This window comes from Emys orbicularis, chromosome 4 (genome assembly GCF_028017835.1).
Source record: "Emys orbicularis isolate rEmyOrb1 chromosome 4, rEmyOrb1.hap1, whole genome shotgun sequence".
Classification (NCBI taxonomy): domain Eukaryota; kingdom Metazoa; phylum Chordata; order Testudines; family Emydidae; genus Emys; species Emys orbicularis.
The window spans coordinates 154,334,992-154,353,659 of NC_088686.1; the positions used below are offsets into that span (position 1 = coordinate 154,334,992).

Sequence of the window (18,668 nt, forward strand, 5' to 3'; positions counted from 1 at the left end):
GGCTCAGTTATACTGTTAGGAAGGGACCTTTTTGTATTATTGCTGTTCATTTCTATTTACCATAGTGCCTAGGAATCCTTGTTGTGGACCAAAACCCCAAGGTGTGTGGTGCTGTACAAACATGGAACAAGACGTCAGTCCCTGCCCCAGAAACCGTACAATCTAAGTCCAAAACAAGAGACCACAGATGGATACAGACGGAATGATGGTGGAGTACAAGGAAACAATGGGACACTACTGGTCAGCATGACTGACTGTGGTCTCAGCACCAGCAGTCTCACCACTGTCAAGTTTTTGGTAGGACTGATGGCATAGGAGGGATTTGAAGGAGGAGGATGTTGAAGGGGGAACCCCTCCCCGGCGTGAGGGTTCAGCATGGAAGAAAGCACAAAGGGGCTGGTTCGAAAATGTTAATCCAATCTGGATTGAAAAATGGTCAGTGATGGAGAGTCCACCATGACCCTTGGAGAGTTGTTCTTATGACTCTTGGAGAGTTGTTCTTATGCTTAATTATTATCCTCACAAAACTTTGCCCCTTATTTCCAGCCTGAATTTGTCTAGCTGCAACCTCCAGCCATTAGATCCTGTTATGCAATGTAACTGTATCAGTAAAAAAAAGTAAATCACACCCTGACCAACAAAGCTCTGCTGGTAAAAGACCTAGGGAGACACAGTAATACTGGTGAAAAAGGCTGTTGCTGGAATAGCTTATTCTGGCCGGGGAACTGATATAAGCCAAGCTAGAAGAACTCTTTTGGTGGTATAAGCTATGTCACCACTAGGGGGCTTGCTAATATAACTATCCTGCTATAACCGGGGTTCTCAAACTTTTTTTGCTGGGACAGGGACCCCCTTTGAAAATATTTCAGGCTGTGATGACCTCCCCAAAAAAAGTGATGCTCCCCCATACCATGCCATCCTTACTTCTGCGCTGCTGCTGGCAACAGCGCTGCCTTCAGAGCTGGGCGCCAGGCCTGCAGCCGCCACTCTCGCGACCCCCCTACAATAGTCTTGTGACCCCCTTTTGGGCCAGGACCCCCAGTTTGAGAAACTCTGTGCTATAAACTACATGTTTCCCAAACCCGAAGAAAAGCTCAGTGTAAGCGCATCTCTCTTATCAACAGAAGTTGGTCCAATAAAAGGTATTACAGTACCTCACCCACCTGGTCTCTGATATCCTGGGACCAGCCCGGCTACCACAACACTGCATAAGCTACACGGAAGGCTCTTTCTAGTGTAGACAAGACCCAACTCTGTGTTAGATCGACAAGGCCCAGGGTTCAATCATTCCATTGGTCATAGGCACCGACTCCGTGGGTGCTCCGGGGCTGGAGCACCCACGGGGAAAAATTGGTGGGTGCTCTGCACCCACTGGCAGCTCCCCGCCCCCCCGCCCCAGCTTGCCTCCGCCTCCTCCCCTGAGCATGCTGCGTGCCCGCTTTCCCCCCCAGCTCCCAGCGCTTGCGCCGCAAAACAGCTGTTTCACGTGACTGGGAGGTAGGGGGATCGCGGCGCGCTCGGGGAAGAGGCGGGGCTGGGGCGGGGATTTGGGGAAGGGGTCCAATAGGGGCAGGGAAGGGGCGGAGTTGGGGCGGGGACTTTGGGGAAGGGGTTGGAATGGGGGCGGGGCAGGGGCGGGGAAAGGGTGGAGTCAGGGCAGCGGCGGGGCCAGGGGGCGCGAGCACCCACCGGTGCCAGGGAAAGTTGGCGCCTATGCCATTGGCCCTCTGTGGCAGTGCAGAGGGGGTAGGGAATTATTCCCTTGGGGTTGGGGAGGGGGTTACTGACCATCCCGCAAGGGAAATCCAGCAGCAGGTGCTGTTAGTGGGGCTGGCTGCACGGTTACAGGCCTGCTCTGGGGAAGTGAGGGGGTTGGGAGATTCTAACTTGAAGTCTACAGTAGATTCCTTGTGAGACACCGCTGGTGGGGGTGGGGGTTGAGGGCTGTTTATACATGGATCTCTCGCCTGGCGCTGAGATGCAGCAGCTTCTGGAGTGCAGTGTGGGGGTGTTTAACAGGAACACTGCACAGTGCTTTAGGAGGGAAGTGAAAGAGAATCCTGCAGTTGAAGCCACAACTGGGGGTGGGGGGTATGGGGGATAGCGGGAAATGAAACGCAGTTACCCAACTGGGGTGCTGTTTTTATTGCTGTGTGTATCACAGTAGCTGCCGGATGCTTTATCTGAGCTCAGAACCCCATTGTGCTGTCCAGACACACACTGTCCCCCGCGAACTTAAAGGCTCTCAGCAGAGCACGGAGTGTTTTTCAGACGGGGAGACTAAGGCTCAGAGGCTCGGTGACCTGACCAAGGTTACCCAGGAGCTAATAGCGGAGCCAGGAAATGAACGCAAGTCTCCAGCACAGGCACCTGGCCCCCTCCTGGTGCCAGCAGGCTGCGGGGTCACGCCCCGATCCTGGGGGGAAAGGTCTGGGCTCAGTTTCTTCCATTCAGCCCATCACAGTGGGATCTCTTGGCGTCAACAGGCACAACCCCTACTCCCAAAGCAAGGGCAGCCCAGTACCACAGTTTACACGTAGCCCCCCTTTTCCAGTCGGGGTCCCCTGACATGACCCTCCCCCCCGAACCTGCTGCTCGGAAGACACCTGACCGAACAAGGCAGGATTTTCTGACACTCCCCCGCCTCCCCCACCAGATGTTTCGAATTTTGTCACTGGAAACGAGCCCGAAGAGCGGAAGGAAATGCTCTCGCTCCGCAGATGCTTCTGCGCTCCTCTCCCCCTCCCCCGCAGGCCCGCTGCTGACTCCACCCCCGTGGGAAAAGCGGGTGATAGAAATCTGCATAATCATTTCCCCAAAACTCTGTTTCCAGCACCTCGAGCCGGCTGCTCCCCCCTCCGCCCGGTTGCTGTCTCCCCAGCGGGCTGGCGAGCCCGCCCGGCCGGATTTCTTCCTTTGCCATCATGCCCCGCGCCATCTAACAACCCAGATCCCCGGGCATCCATCACGCTCCCGATCCTGACATGGCCGGGACCCCATGTGCCGTCCCTCTGTGGCTGCTGCTGCTGCTCGGGCCGCCTCTGAAAGGTGGGTTGAATTGAGGGAGCCCCGTGCACGTGGACGGCCCAGGGGTTGGAGGGTGTCTGGACTGAAAGCACCTGGTGGGGCAGCGGATTGAAGCGGGAGGCAGCCGGGCTGAGAGGTTGGTTTGGCACCAGCCCCAGGGGATGGCGTAGGTTTGGTGAAGACGGTAATGGGGATGGGAAGGACCAACCCTGGGCACCGCAATTGGTGTGTGGATTCCTCTCACTCCAGCAGCTGGCCTCGGGAGGGTGGGGGGCTGCACTGATTGGAAAGGAAGGGGCAACGAGAGAGAAGCAGACCCCTTAGCAATGTCATGGCTGCCGGGCAGCATCTGGTGTGTCTATAAAGGGAGGGCAGTGGGGTTGATGCCAAACTCCAGTTGTTAGACACGCCCCAGGCTGGATCCCCTTGATCGTGAGAGTCGCCCCGGGCTGGGTGCCTTCGGCCATGAGCGATGTCCTGAGCCAGATGCCCTCAGTTGTCAGTGTCACCCCAGATCAGATGCCCTTTGTCCTTAGCGATGCCCCTGTGACCGACCCAGGGTACAATCTAGACTAATGAGTAGCTGTGTCACCCCTGCCCTGTAATCTAGAGTGCCCTTTACAATGCTTTCCTGCTAGCCTGAACACTGCTCACAAACAGCCTCCAGCATGCAAATCACTCCCAGCTGGGTCTGTGTTTGCTGTAGCCAGCCAGCCACACCCTGGCTCTTACCAGCCTTGGTTATACTGCAGGGTGATTCCAACTCACTCCCAGTCTCCGATTTCCCCCCAGAAATCTATGTCCTGTACTGCCCAGCCCTCTCCTGGACAATACGAGTTTATATAAAGTCTGTCAGTTTATTAATAGAAATAATTTACACACATCTTATTATCCTAAATGGAGTTTCCCTGACACTTCAATTTAAACACACTGGATTGGATAAAGCACTAAAACAAGTTTATTAACTACAAAGAGAGATTTTAAGTGAGTACAAGTAATGAGTAGGGCCATACCAAATTCACGACCCATTTTGGTCAATTTCATGGTCATAGGATTGAAAATATTTAACTCTGAAATTTCACAGTGTTGTAATTGTAGGAGTCCCGACCCAAAAAGGAACGGTATGTGTGCAGGGGCGGCTCTAGGCACCAGCAAAGCAAGCACGTGCTTGGGGCAGCCCATTTGCAGGGGCGGCAGGAATCCAGCCTGGGAGCTGAGAACGAACAGGGGGCCCTGGGAACTGTAGTTCCTTGGTTAGCTCCCTGCCTATAGAGCCAGCCCTGGAGCAGGGAAAGAACTACATTTCCCAGCATTCCCTTGACCACTACCAACAGGAAAGAGGGGGAGGGAGTGAGGTAGCTGAGACCTCATGCTGCAGCCTGCCCTGAATGGAGAGCTGCACTGGGAAGAGCAGGGATACCATATTTTAACATTAAAAAATAGGACACTCCACAGGGAGGGAGGGTAGCCCCACCTTGCCACCATCCACTCCCTCCAACTGCCCCCCACAGAAACTCCAACCCATCCAACCCCCCCTGCTCCCTGTCCCCTGATCACCCCCTCCCGGGACCCCTGCCCTAACTGCCCCCCAGGACCCCACCCCCTATCTAAGCACCACTGCTCCTTGTCCCCTGATTGCCCCCTCCCGGGACCCCTGCCCTAACTGCCCCCCAGGACCCCACCCCCTATCTAAGCACCACTGCTCCTTGTCCCCTGATTGCCCCCTCCCGGGACCCCTGCCCCTAGGGATCCCACCTCCTATCTAAGCCTTCCTTCTCCTTGTCCCCAACTGACCCCTCCTGAGACCCCCCAACTTCCCCCCTAGGACTCCACCCCCTACCTGTCCCCTGCCAAACCCCCGGGACTCCCATGCCTATCCAACCACTGCCTATCCAACTGCTATCCCCTGACTGCCCCCCCAAACCCCTGACCCATCTATCCCCCCCTTCTCCCTGCCCCTGACAGCCCCCCGAACCTCCGCCCCATCCAACCCCCCAGCCCCTTTACCGTGCCACTCAGACTCCCCCCCCCCCCCAAGCACCTGCCTTCCAGTGCTCAAGCTCAGTTTGGGCAGCTGTTACTTCATTTCTCCCAAATCAAATATACTGATCCACTGTAACTTGCTGTAGAAAAAGTAGGATAAAATTGAGCAAGAAATGCTTCCCAGTGGTTATTAGGACTGGAATTGCTATTTTCAACAGCCATTGCCTTTTTTTGTTTGTTTGTTTAAAAGGAAGACAGTGATATTGCATTGGCAAATTCCCCATAGAAAGAAAGAGTGGAACAAAAGAATAATAAAGGCACCTCAACTTTTCCTCATTTATGTAGGACAGTCTTATAATATGCATCCAGCTATCCTCCAATCACACAAGCTGAAAATCGTTCCACTTTACTGCAGTTCTGTAACCATATGGGAACCAATCCTGTCTGTGTTCTGTGCACATCTAAAATTCCTGCTGAATGACCTGCCATGGGAGTGAGTTACCAGTGACCCAGGGCTGCGGCGGAAGGAGGGTGCAGGTGGGGGTGGGAGAGAGCCCAGGGCTGGGACGGCAGGAGGTGTGTGTGGGGGGGAATGTGGGAGCCCAGAGCTGGGACGGCAGGAGGTGTGTGTGGGGGGGGGGAGAGCCCAGGACTGGGGCAGCAGGGGGGTGAGGCGAGCAGCCCAGGGCTGGGACGGGGGGCAGCCAAAATTTTTTTTGCTTGGGGCGGCCAAAAACCTAGGGCTCTGTGTGTGTGTGTGTGTGTGTGTGTGTGTGTGTGTGTGTGTGTGTGTGTGTGTGTGTGTGTGTGTCACAAGGTTATTCCAAGGGGGCTTGCTTTACTGCTATCCTTACTTCTGCGCTGCTGCTGCTGCCAGCAGCGCTGCCTTCAGAGCTGGGTGTCCGGAGAGCAGCAGCTGCTGGCCGGGAGCCCAGCTCTGAAGGCAGCGCTGCTGCCAGCAGCAGTGCAGAAGTAAGGAAGGCAGGGTATGGTATTGCCACCCTTACTTCTGCGCTGCTGCCGGCAGAGTTGGGCCCTCGGTCTGCAGCCGCCGCTCTGGTACGGTATTGCCACCCCTACTTCTGCGTTGCTGCTGGCGGGGCACCGCCTTCAGAGCTAGGTGGCCGAACAACAGCCACCGCTCTTTGGCTGCCCAGCTCTGAAGGCAGCAGCACAGAAGTAAAGGTGGCAATACCGCGACCCTCCCAAAAATAACCTTGTGACCCCCCTGCAATGCCCTTTTGGGGCAAAAATGAGGAGGTTAGTTCAACAGAAGGGAAAAGGTCCAGTGACTAGAGTGAAATCCCTGCAAGCTGCATGGACACTTTTCAAAGATACCATAATAGAGGCCCAACGTCAATGTATACCCCAAATTAAAAACACAGTAAAAGAACTAAAAAAGAGCCACCGTGGCTTAACAACCATGTAAAAGAAGCAGTGAGATAAAAAGGCATCTTTTAAAAAGTGGAAGTCAAATCCTAGTGAGGTAAATAGAAAGGAGCATAAACACTGCCAAATTAAGTGTAAAAATGTAATAAGAAAAGCCAAAAAGGAGTTTGAAGAACAGCTAGCTAAAAACTCAAAAGGTAATAAAAATGTTTTTTAAGTACATCAGAAGCAGGAAGCCTGCGAAACCACCAGTGGGGCCCCTGGATGATAGAGATACAAAAGGAGCACTTAAAGATGATAAAGTCATTGCGGAGAAACTAAATGAATTCTTTGCTTCAGTCTTCATGGCTGAGGATGTTAGGGAGATTCCCAAACCTGAGCCTTCCTTTGTCGGTGACAAATCTGAGGAATTGTCACAGACTGAAGTGTCATTAGAGGAGGTTTTGGACTTAATTGATAAACTTAACAGTGACAAGTCAGCGGGACCAGATGGCATTCACCCAAGAGTTCTGAAAGAACTCAAATGTGAAATTACGGAACTATTAACTTTGGTTTGTAACCTGTCCTTTAAATCAGCTTCTGTACCCAATGACTGGAAGATAGCTAATGTAACGCCAATATTTAAAAAGGGCTCTAGAGGTGATCCTGGCAATTACAGACCAGTAAGTCTAACGTCAGTACCGGCAAAATTAGTTGAAACAACAGTAAAGAATAAAATTGTCAGACACATAGAAGAACATAAATTGTTGGGCAAAAGTCCACATGGTTTCTGTAAAGGGAAATCGTGTCTTACTAATATATTAGAGTTCTTTGAAGGGGTCAACAAACATATGGACAAGAGGAATCCAGTGGACATAGTGTACTTAGATTTCCAGAAAGCCTTCGACCAGGTCCCTCACCAAAGGCTCTTACGTAAATTAAGTTGTCATGGGATAAGAGGGAAGATCCTTTCATGGACTGAGAACTGGTTAAAAGACAGGGAACAAAGGGTAGGAATAAATGGTAAATTTTCAGAATGGAGAGGGGTAACTAGTGGTGTTCCCCAAGGGTCAGTCCTAGGACCAATCCTATTCAACTTATTCATAAATGATCTGGAGAAAGAGGTAAACAGTGAGGGGGCAAAGTTTGCAGATGATACTAAACTGCTCAAGATAGTTAAGACCAAAGCAGACTGTGAAGAACTTCAAAAAGATCTCACAAAACTAAGTGATTGGGCAACAAAATGGCAAATGAAATTTAATGTGGATAAATGTAAAGTAATGCACATTGGAAAAAATAACCCCAACTATACATACAATATGATGGGGACTAATTTAGCTACAACAAATCAGGAAAGAAATCTTGGAGTCATCGTAGATAGTTTTCTGAAGACGTCCACGCAGTGCGCAGTGGCAGTCAAAAAAGCAAACAGGATGTTAGGAATCATTAAAAAAGGGATAGAGAATAAGAGGGAGAATATCTTATTGCCCTTATATAAATCCATGGTACGCCCACATCTTGAATACTGCGTACAGATGTGGTCTCCTCATCTCAAAAAAGATATACTGGCATTCGAAAAGGTTCAGAGAAGGGCAACAAAAATGATTAGGGGTTTGGAATGGGTCCCATATGAGGAGAGATTAAAGAGGCTAGGACTTTTCAGCTTGGAAAAGAGGAGACTAAGGGGGGATATGATAGAGGTATATAAAATCATGAGTGGTGTGGAGAAAGTGAATAAGGAAATGTTATTTACTTGTTCCCATAATATAAAAACTAGGGGCCACGAAATGAAATTAATAGGCAGCAGGTTTAAAACAAATAAAAGGAAGTTCTTCTTCACACAGCGCACAGTCAACCTGTGGAACTCCTTGCCTGAGGAGGTTGTGAAGTCTAGGACTATAACAGCATTTAAAAGAGAACTGGATAAATTCATGGAGGTTAAGTCCATTAATGGCTATTAGCCAGGACGGGTAAGGAATGGTGTCCCTAGCCTCTGTTTGTCAGAGGGTGGAGATGGATGGCAGGAGAGAGATCACTTGATCATTGCCTGTTAGATTCACTCCCTCTGGGGTACCTGGCATTGGCCACTGTCGGTAGACAGGATACTGGGCTGGATGGACCTTTGGTCTGACCCAGTACGGCCGTTCTTATGTAGGACCCCCAATTTGAGAAACACTTGTCTCCCCCCATGAAATCTGTGTAGTACAGGGTAAAAAGCACACACAAAAAACCCAAACAGATTTCACAGGGGGAGATCAGATTTCACAGTCTGTGACGCATTTTTCATAGCTGTGAATTTGGTAGAACTCAAGTAATGAGGCATAAACATCAGAAATAGTTACAAGAAACAAAGCTCAAATGCAACTGGTGCCTAACTTAACACACTATGTTAAATTCAAAGCAGAGTTTTCTCATCACATGCTCTCAGCAGTCTTGCTGACCAAACTTCTTAGGTCAGGACCCCTTCTACAGTTCAATGGCCTTCTGGTGCAGTGAATCAATGGATGTAGAGAGTGTCAGTGTCCGTCCCCCACTTGGAAAATGTGTGTGTGTGGGGGGGGGGGGGGGGGGTGGAAGGATGCTCCCTGCTGCTTTTCCTCACCCGTTGGAGCTTCTTTTCATAGAATCATAGAATATCAGGGTTGGAAGGGACCTCAGGAGGTCATCTAGTCCAACCCCCAGCTCAAATCAGGACCAATCCCCAACTAAATCATCCCAGCCAGGGCTTTGTCAAGCCTGACCTTAAAAACCTCTAAGGAAGGAGATTCCACCACCTCCCTAGGTAACCCATTCCAGTGCTTCACCACCCTCCTAGTGAAAAAGTTTTTCCTAATATCCAACCTAAACCTCCCCCACTGCAACTTGAGACCATTGCTCCTTGTTCTGTCATCTGGCACCACTGAGAACAGCCGAGCTACATCCTCTTTGTAACCCCGCTTCAGGTAGTTGAAATGGGGGAAGACCAGATTTCACAGTCCAGGACACATTTTTCATAGCTGTGAATTTGGTAGGGCCCTAGTAATGAAGCATAAACATCAGAAATGGTTACAAGAAACAAAGCTCAAATCCCCCCTGTAATGGTGTGGGCTCACCCCTGCGGCACCTCCTGCTGGTCATCCATGGGAATGAGCTCTCCAGCCATTGGAGCGCCATCTGCAGGCCGGTGTCTCGCTACCGCTTGGCTCCCCGTGTCCCTCCCAGACCTGGTGCCCTGTTATCTTAGGGTCTCCCCTCCCCAGGGAACCCCCACCCACTATCCCCACCTCGCCTCAGTATAAGGCTGCTGCCAGTCATCGTTTAGCCCCATGCTCTGGGGCAGACTGCAGTATAGGCCACTCATCACTGGCAAGGTTGGGTTTGGACTTGCTGCCTTGGCCTACCCCTGGGCTGCCCTCTGCAACCCCCAGTACCCCTTGGCCTTCTGCTAGGCCACAGCCTGGGGCTTTCCAGGCTGGAGCTCCCCAGCTCCTCTGCCTTTCCCCAGCCCTGCTCCACTCAGGTACCCTGTCTCTAGCTCTCTGCAGCCAGGCCCTTCTCTCTCTGAATGCAGAGAGAAACTGCTGAGTTCCTGGCTCCCAGCCTTTTTATACAGGCCAGCTCTGGCCTGACTGGGGTGTGGCCCAGCTGCGACCACTTCCCCAATCAGCCAAGGCTTGCTGCTTTCCTAGCAGCAGCCCTCTCGCAGTCTCAGCCCTCTCCCAGGGCTGATTTCAAGCCCTTCAGGGCAGGAGCGGGTGACCACCCCGCTACACCCCCTCATTCTTCTCTTCTGCAGACTAAACAAGCCCAGTTCCCTCAGCCTCTCCTCGTAAGTCATGTGCTCCAGCCCCCTAATCATTTTTGTTGCCCTCCGCTGGACTCCCTCCAATTTTTCCACAGCCTTCTTGTAGTGTGGGGCCCAAAACTGGACACAGTACTCCAGATGAGGCCTCACCAATGCCGAATAGAGGGGAATGATCACGTCCCTTGGTCTGCTGGCAATGCCCCTACTTCTACAGCCCAAAATGCTGTTAGCCTTCTTGGCAACAAGAGCACACTGTTGACTCATATCCAGCTTCTCGTCCACTGTAACCCCTAGGTCCTTTTCTGCAGAACTGCTGCTTAGCCACTTAGGACTCTGCACTTGTCCTTGTTGAACCTCATCAGATTTCTTTTGGCCCAATCCTGTAATTTGTCTAGGTCCCTCTGTGTCCTATCTCTACCCTCCAGGGGTAGGAATTTCCCTTCCTGCTTGATGTCTCTGAGGTTTGTTTCCCTTCCTGCTTGATGTCTCTGTTTACTGCATAAATGCAAATTAAGCCGAGCACCCTTTCCTTTGTCTGAGACAGGCCTGTTTGCCAACCTCAGTTTGCAATACGTGTTAAGAACGCCATACAGTGGAATCTTATACCTTCACTTACAATTTTGCCACACACATTTTATCAGGACAATAACCAGAAAATTATGAGATTTCAAATACCTCACAAGGCATACGTTGCACAAAGCTTATTACAATAGGGTGTAGGGGGTGGGCATAGGGGTACGTTCTGTCACAGCCCCCAGCCAGATGCCCTCAGTTGTCAGCGTTGCCCCAAACTGGATGCCCTTGGTCGATAGAGATACCCCGGCCTGGACACCCTCGATTGTTAGAGACACCCTGGGCTGGGTGCCCTTGGTCATTAGAGACAGCCTAGGCCAGACACCCTTGTTAATTTCAGCTGGATGCCCTCAATCATTAGTGATGCCCCAGGCTGGACACCTGCAACTTTGTCATTGTTCCCAATCCGTTTTCCCCTAAACATGGCCCAACTTTTCAATCCTTTTTTAGTGTGTGTTTGGGGCTGGGGGCTCCCCTCCTGCCAGCAAAACCTCCAGCCTAGCCACTGCGGCTGTTCAGAGGGGAAACAGCTACACCTGGGGACAGCTCAGATCTCAGGCTGGGTGTCTCTCAGGCCTCTGAGTGTGTGCGGCTCCCTCTAGGCAGGGGTGCCCGGCCATGAGCAGCCTGTGAACCGCAGGAATCATGGGGCACAAGAGCAAATCCTTCCCACACCCTGAATCTACCCTGGTGAGTCAGCGGGTTAAGCTGATGAATGGACTCCTCTTCCAAAAGGTCCAGTCCCCGCCTAGCTCTCCTGCGTGCCACAAGCCCCACTGGCCTCCCTGCTGCACGGCGTCCACCCCCAATCCTGCTCCCACGTGTGCCCCCACCGGTGCTCCCTCCCCATTGCGGGAACCCCTCCCCATTGCGGGAACCCCTCCCCCCTGCCACCCCGACTAGCACCCCAATCTGTGATCCCTCCCCATTGCAAGAACCCCTCCCCCGCCACCCACTAGCACCCCAATCTGTGATTCCTCCCCATTGCAGAAACCCCTCCCCCTGCCCCCCAACTAGCACCCCCTATCTGTGATCCCCCCCATTGCGGGGACCCCTCTCCCACCACCCCGACTAGCACCCCCTATCTGTGATCCCCCCCCATTGCGGGGAGCCCTCCTCCAGTCCCCCTCTAAGGACACGTCTTCACTGGCAACGTTAAAGTGCGGTCGCGGCCCCCATGCTTCAGCAGCGCTTTAACATGGCTTGAGTGGTCGCGGCCGAGCGCTGGGAGCGAGATCTCACAGCGCTCTAAAAAACCCACCTCCGCGAGGGGCATAGCTCCTGTCTCCACTGACGCGTTACAACGCTGAAACGTGCAGCGCTTGGAGGGGTGTTTCCCTCCCCCCCACCCCGAGTGAGAAAGTTGCAGTGCCCTAAAGTGCCAGTGGAGACAAGCCCTGAGAATCTTACCTCTCCAGCCTTCAGGACACCTGGGTTCTTCGTGCCCTCAGGCCGAGAGCTAGGCCATGTTGTCAACTCACAATATTTGGCATTTCACATAAAGCCCCAGCGGCCGAAGCCGTGTTTCGATGCGAATGGCCCCGTCGTATTTTAAAACACAGGGCAGCTCTCCAGCCCTTGTCTTGGGGAGAGACACGCGCAACAGGAACTCTTGCCAGCTTAGAAATCAAATAAGGAAAACCACAAATTTATCACTGTAAAACAAATACCCACCCAAGATATTTGAAGCCAATCTTACGATTTCAGGGGACTTGGTGTCTGATTTTTGAATGCTTGGGAATGGCAATACGGCGGCGGGGCCCTAGAGGTTAAAACAAAAAAAACAACCCCAGCTTTCTGTCAGACTGTACTCAGATAATTACAAACAGTTATTTCCTTGTGGCCTGTGGTTTGCAGCGTGTGAAGAAAGCGCACAAGCAGAACCGCTGCTTTCTCCACACTTACTTCCTGTAACAGCACTGGGGCAAACCAGGTGGGAGGGCTAATGGGTTGGAGCCAGGGGGGCTGGGAGCCAGGACTCCTGGGTTCTGTCCCCAGCTCTGGAGAGGGAGTGGGCTCTAGTGGGTTGTAGCCAGGGGGGCTGGGAGTCAGGACTCCTGGGTTCTGTCCCCAGCTCTGGAGAGGGAGTGGGCTCTAGTGGGTTGTAGCCAGGGGGGCTGGGAGCCAGGACTCCTGGGTTCTGTCCCCAGCTCTGGAGAGGGAGTGGGCTCTAGTGGGTCGAAGCCAGGGGGGCTGGGAGTCAGGACTCCTGGGTTCTGTCCCCAGCTCTGGAGAGGGAGTGGGCTCTAGTGGGTCGAAGCCAGGGGGGCTGGGAGTCAGGACTCCTGGGTTCTGTCCCCAGCTCTGGAGAGGGAGTGGGGCCTAGTAGGTTGTAGCCAGGGGGGCTGGGAGTCAGGACTCCTGGGTTCTGTCCCCAGCTCTGGAGAGGGAGTGGGGCCTAGTGGGTCGTAGCCAGAGGGGCTGGGAGCCAGGACTCCTGGGTTCTGTCCCCAGCTCTGGAGAGGGAGTGGGCTCTAGTGGGTCGTAGCCAGAGGGGCTGGGAGTCAGGACTCCTGGGTTCTGTCCCCAGCTCTGGAGAGGGAGTGGGGCCTAGTAGGTTGTAGCCAGGGGGGCTGGGAGTCAGGACTCCTGGGTTCTGTCCCCAGCTCTGGAGAGGGAGTGGGCTCTAGTGGGTCGAAGCCAGGGGGGCTGGGAGTCAGGACTCCTGGGTTCTGTCCCCAGCTCTGGAGAGGGAGTGGGCTCTAGTGGGTCGAAGCCAGGGGGGCTGGGAGTCAGGACTCCTGGGTTCTGTCCCCAGCTCTGGAGAGGGAGTGGGGCCTAGTGGGTTGTAGCCAGAGGGGCTGGGAGTCAGGACTCGTGGGTTCTGTCCCCAGCTCTGGAGAGGGAGTGGGCTCTAGTGGGCAGGGGTTCTGAGTTCTACCCCTGTTTTGTCTCCCATTGGCCTGCGATGGAATGAAAATGCCTTTCACGGCCTGCAAGGCCACATCTCTCCGCGCAGCAGCGCAGTTGTACCAATGCACTGGTGAAGATGCTCAAGCCCAGCGGCTCTACAGCCTTTCCAGGCTTCTGGACCCCTCTCAGGAGTCGGATTTCTCTTGTGTACCCCACGTTTCACCTCCACCTAAAAACGACTGGCTTACAAAACCAGACATAAACCTACAAAAGTGTCGTAGCCACACTAGTACTGAACAACGGCTGCCTTGCTCATTTTTACCATATAATTATAAAATAAAGCCATCGGGGTATAACTATTGCCCTTACATTTCAGGGTATAGCGTGGTATAGACAAGCCATTGTCTGTATGACGTTTTAGTTTGTACTGATTTCGCTAGTGTTTTTTAGGTAGCCTCTTGTAAAACTAGGCAAAGCTCCAGATGAGGTGATGTACCCCCTGGAAGACCTCTGTGTACCCTCAGGGGCATGCGTACCCCTGGTTGAGCACCACTGTCCCGTTGTCATAAAAAGCCCACCGCTGCAAGCGGCAGACTCGCACCCCTAAGTGACATAAGTGATGCCAACTGAGGCTGTAGTGTAGACAGCGCTTCCACCGTAGACTAGCCAGTTGTTTATTTCGCACGCCGGCTTTCAACATAGCAGGGCCTCTTCCTCTTTCAGTTATTGTCACCTGCAGCTAGGAAACCACCTGGGGCTGGGGACATGTGGTTAACGCAGAGGAGAGCACTTAGAAATGCGAGGGAGCGTAGGGGGGTTAGAAAGACGGAATATAGTGGGGCGGTAGGACCACTGGAGCTAAGAGAGCTCAGCAGAGAGCCTGCATTTGGCAGCTGATTTCTCTAAATGCGCTAAAATCCCCAGACCGACTGGATTTGGCTTGAAAACTGCTCTGCTCCGAGGGCTGCGGGGTAGGGATAATGGTCCAGATGTGAGAGGGGGGTTCTAATGTTTTGAGGGCTTGAACGCTCCCCAAACTGAGTGCATCTGGAGCCGTGATCTCCGCCAGCATGCTGGGTAAAAGCCAGCTCTTTAATCCCTTGAGACCATCAGTACAAGGTATTTGCTGCCTTGTGGCTTTTGAAGCTTTTTGAAGCTCACGGGTTGTGAGTTGGAGGCTCTTTGCACACTACAGCGTGTGTCGGTGTAGCTCACGTCACTGCGGGGGCTGGAGCAGTGAAGCAGACGGGAGAGCAGTTTAGAGCAGCTAGATTAGAGAGATTACAGCGGTGGAGCTGCGCCACTATGAGCTCTCTAGGGTAGCCGGAGCCTGAGCCGGGCCTGGGGGAGCAGACTGAGCAATACATGGTGTGTGCACTAGCTGTTCTCAGTCTGAGGGGGAGGCGCCTAATGGAAGTTTGGCTTCTGTTTAAGAGCTGGTATTTCAAAGTCCACAAGCAGATTGATATTTTATTCCAGTAAATTCACTGACAACCGCCTTCATGAGCTCAGGGTTAAGGTGGCCCGGGGCTGTCTCATGCCCTTTCAGAATGCTGAGTTCAGCAAAGCACAACCTCCGAAAACCAGGAAATACAGAGTTAATACATAACCTTAACTCTGCCCTCTTTGAGTGATGCCCCAACGTCATGGGCGGCGGGTAGCATAGGCATGGGAAGGCTGTGCCTCCCCAAACAGCCTGGCATGGCCCCGCCCACGCTCCTCCCCCAGGCTCCCTCCTGCCTGTTTCAGTTACCTTCCCTCTGGTGCTCTTCTGTGGAGGAGAGGCTGGGGCAGGCAGGCTGGGGCTGGTGCACACAATGCCCAGGGCTGGGGGAGCTCCGGGTTTGGGCTGGGGGTGCTCCGGCTGCGCCACCCACCCACCCAGTGCTCTGGCTGAGGGAACTCTGTCCGTGCCGCCCACCTGGCACTCCAGGGCTGGGGGCGTGTTGGGGGAGCAGCGGCCGTGGGGGGTCTGTGCTCCTGGCTCCGGGGGAGGGGGGAAGAAGGGTGGGAGGGGTGGGGCCTCCAGCAGAGGGGGAGGGGACTGTGGCTAGCCTCCCCCAACGGTGCATTCACCTGTCGCCCATGCCCAACGTGCTCATAACACACACACTGACCCACTGCCTTTGTGCCGTACTGACCAGGAGCTCCCTACACCTGCCCTATGCTCACTTAGCCTCGAACACAGAAAGAATCCCCCCATCTGCTACATTTTGCAACCCCTGTAGCACCCCCGTCACCTTCATGCGCATGGTGCCGTCCAGCACTCTGCTTTCACTTAGCCTCCGTTAAACCCACAGAGCTCACTCACCTCCCACCTCGCTGCTGACAAGCCCGAGGGCAAGGAGACCCCTGTGCCCTGCTACTGACACAGACTACACCCCACAGGGCTGAAACGACTGGCTCTCCCAAGACACACATACACGGGGGTCAGGGAGAGGGGCGCACAATTCCTCCCCCCACCAGATCAGCGTATACCATCACAGCTCTGCCAAGCTGCTCCAACTAATCCCTCCATCACTCAGCATAGCTACTCCTAGTACAGGGAATGCAGTGCCTGCAGATCATAGAATCATAGACTGCAGCATATTCTCCTCTGCCAATGAGACTCGTCTTGGTGACTTTACTGAGTGAGAGGCCTGTCTCTTGGAGAGTCATCGGGACGTTTGGGAGATGCTATCCACCCTCTAACCTGAAAGCAGCTCATGCTTAGTTGGCTAGCAGCATGGGGGCAAGGTGATCCTAACACTGGGCCTGTTCCTACTTGTAATGTTACTTCAAAGTTAATGTGTGCTCTTGTTTTGACATAACTTGATCTTATCTCGTTGCACTGATGAGGAGAAGTGTGTATAGAATAAGGTCAGGAACATTTTGTTTTGTCTCTAGTGCTTTCTGTAAAGCATGCTGGTATCTGAGGGGACTTAGAATCATAGAATCATACAATATTAGGGTTGGAAGGGACCTCAGGAGGTCATCCAGTCCAACCTCCTGCTCAAAGCAGGACCAATCCCCAACTAAATAATTCCCAGTGGCTCTTGCCAGCCCTGGGAGGGCACAAGGGGGTTCCAAAGAAGATGGATCTAGACTGTTCCCAGTGGTAGCAGATGACAGAACAAGGAGCAATGGTCTCAAGTTGCAGTGGGGGAGGTTTAGGTTGGATATTAGGAAAAACTTTTTCACTAGGAGGGTGGGGAAGCACTGGAATGGGTTACCTCGGGAGGTGGTGGAATCTCCTTCCTTAGAGGTTTTTAAGGCCCGGCTTGACAAAGCCCTGGCTGGGATGATTTAGTTGGGGATTGGTCCTGCTTTGAGCAGGGGGTTGGACTAGATGACCTCCTGAGGTCCCTTCCAACCCTGATATGCTATGATTCTATGATTTGCCTTCACTTTGCATTTCCTGGTTTGTAGCGGTTCAAGTTTTGCTGAACGTGACATTCTGGGAGGCCACGAGAGAGCCTCCGGCGACCTTTCCTCTGTGTTTATGAAGTTTTTTGAACAGAAAAAAGCATTATAAATAGGAGCTGGTGGTCATTTAGGCAGTTGTAACACTACTGTGGTTAATGAATGTAATGACACCACCTAGCTCACGCATGGTGCTTTAGCTCGGTCAATTGCAAAGTGCTTTAGAAAGGAGGTAAATATCTTTAGCCCCGTATTAGAGGTGGGAAAATTGAGGGACAAAGAGGTGAAGTGACCTGGTCAAGGTCACTCAGCAGCCAAGCCGGGACTGGGCCCCATGACTCCTGAGGCCCACGGGTCTCACTGCACAGCCACACAGTTGCTGTGTGATTCCCATCCCATATGGTTTGTTGTGGGGGCAGTATCGGGTTTACAATGGCACCGGGGCGCTGGGCCCACACTCAGAAAGGGCCCTGGCACCCAGACTGTGACCCCACCCCCACCCCACTCTGGCCATGCTGCGCCCCAAGGCCCCGGCCACACTCCGCCTCCTCCCCCTGAGGCCCCGCCCACTCCTCACTCCTCTCTACCCCCTCCCCCAGGCCTTGGGGGTGCAGTGTCAGCAGGGCCTTGTGGGGAAGAAGCCAAGCTGGGGACAGGGTCTTGGGGGGGGGGGAACATGGGTGAGGCCTTGGGGGAAAGAGGCTGAGTGGGGGCAGGGCCTCAGGGCGGGGCATGGGCGGAGCAGGGGGCAGGGCCATCGTCTGGGTGCCTGGGCCGATAAAAAGTTAATCTGGCCCTGTGTGGAGCGCTGGGGTTAATGGTCCTGCTTTGAAATGTTTGCCGTGTGTAGTTGCTAACGGGGCGGGTGAGAGAAACCTCAGACATAGGTCATGTCCCAAATATTGTATGAAATTAGTCATCAGTGAAGGAACAGAAATGGATACCGCGTAGAGTCAAGCACGAGGGTTTATGACGCACAGCGCTGGTGGAGTGTTACTTTGCTTATTAGGCTCTGCTAAACAATTGATTATATAGGGGTGCTTGTGGGCGGAGGGAAGCAATGGGGTAGGAGGTTCCGAGCCCCTGGATAGGTTTTAGCAGCAAGACAATAAGCCAATTGTCTAAAAGATTCATAATGGCTCCGCCCATGGTTCAGGTTAACATGCAACATATTGCTAATACACAGGTGTTTTTCCTTAAACTGTTTTAAAGGTATAAGTTGAATCCTGATTTGGGGTTCATAGGAATGAGGTAGCTCTTCCGGTTGGCCAACAGGTACATTCCTGGGGGTTAAAGCAAAAAGACATTAAAAAGTACATGGTAATAGAAATTGTTTACCATTGTGGTTTTAAAAACTAGCGTTGGCATCTATGAAGTAGAATACGTCTGTGACGGGGGAGGATGTCATATCTCATACTGACATGTTGGACCTCTCCCTAACCTCTAGGTGGGTATTTGCTATCTCCTTCCGGAACTGGGGAGTAGACACTGAGGCCTCTCTCAATGCTGTCTGTAACTCTGATAAGGACACCAATTACTGCTCCCCATTTGCTGACTTTGCTTATCTAGTAACAAAGCAAGGTTGTCTCTTGTTTATGAAGGGGGGGTGTAGATCAGTGGTTTGAGCATTTGCCTACTAAACCCAGGGTTGTGAGTTCAATCTTTGAAGGGGCCATTT

The 18,668-nt window shown here is 52.9% G+C and overlaps 1 protein-coding gene across 1 annotated transcript in view; it reads left to right on the top strand.

The window, feature by feature from the left end:
- The first annotated feature begins 2,845 nt into the window (after positions 1-2,845).
- LOC135877333 (integrin alpha-L-like) overlaps positions 2,846-18,668 on the top strand; it is a 37,346-nt gene continuing 21,523 nt past the window's right edge. Inside the window, exon 1 of the mRNA XM_065402761.1 lies at positions 2,846-3,048. Within this exon, the coding sequence (XP_065258833.1) occupies positions 2,985-3,048 (64 nt within the window). The 5' untranslated portion in view covers positions 2,846-2,984. The remainder of the gene's footprint in view (positions 3,049-18,668) is intronic.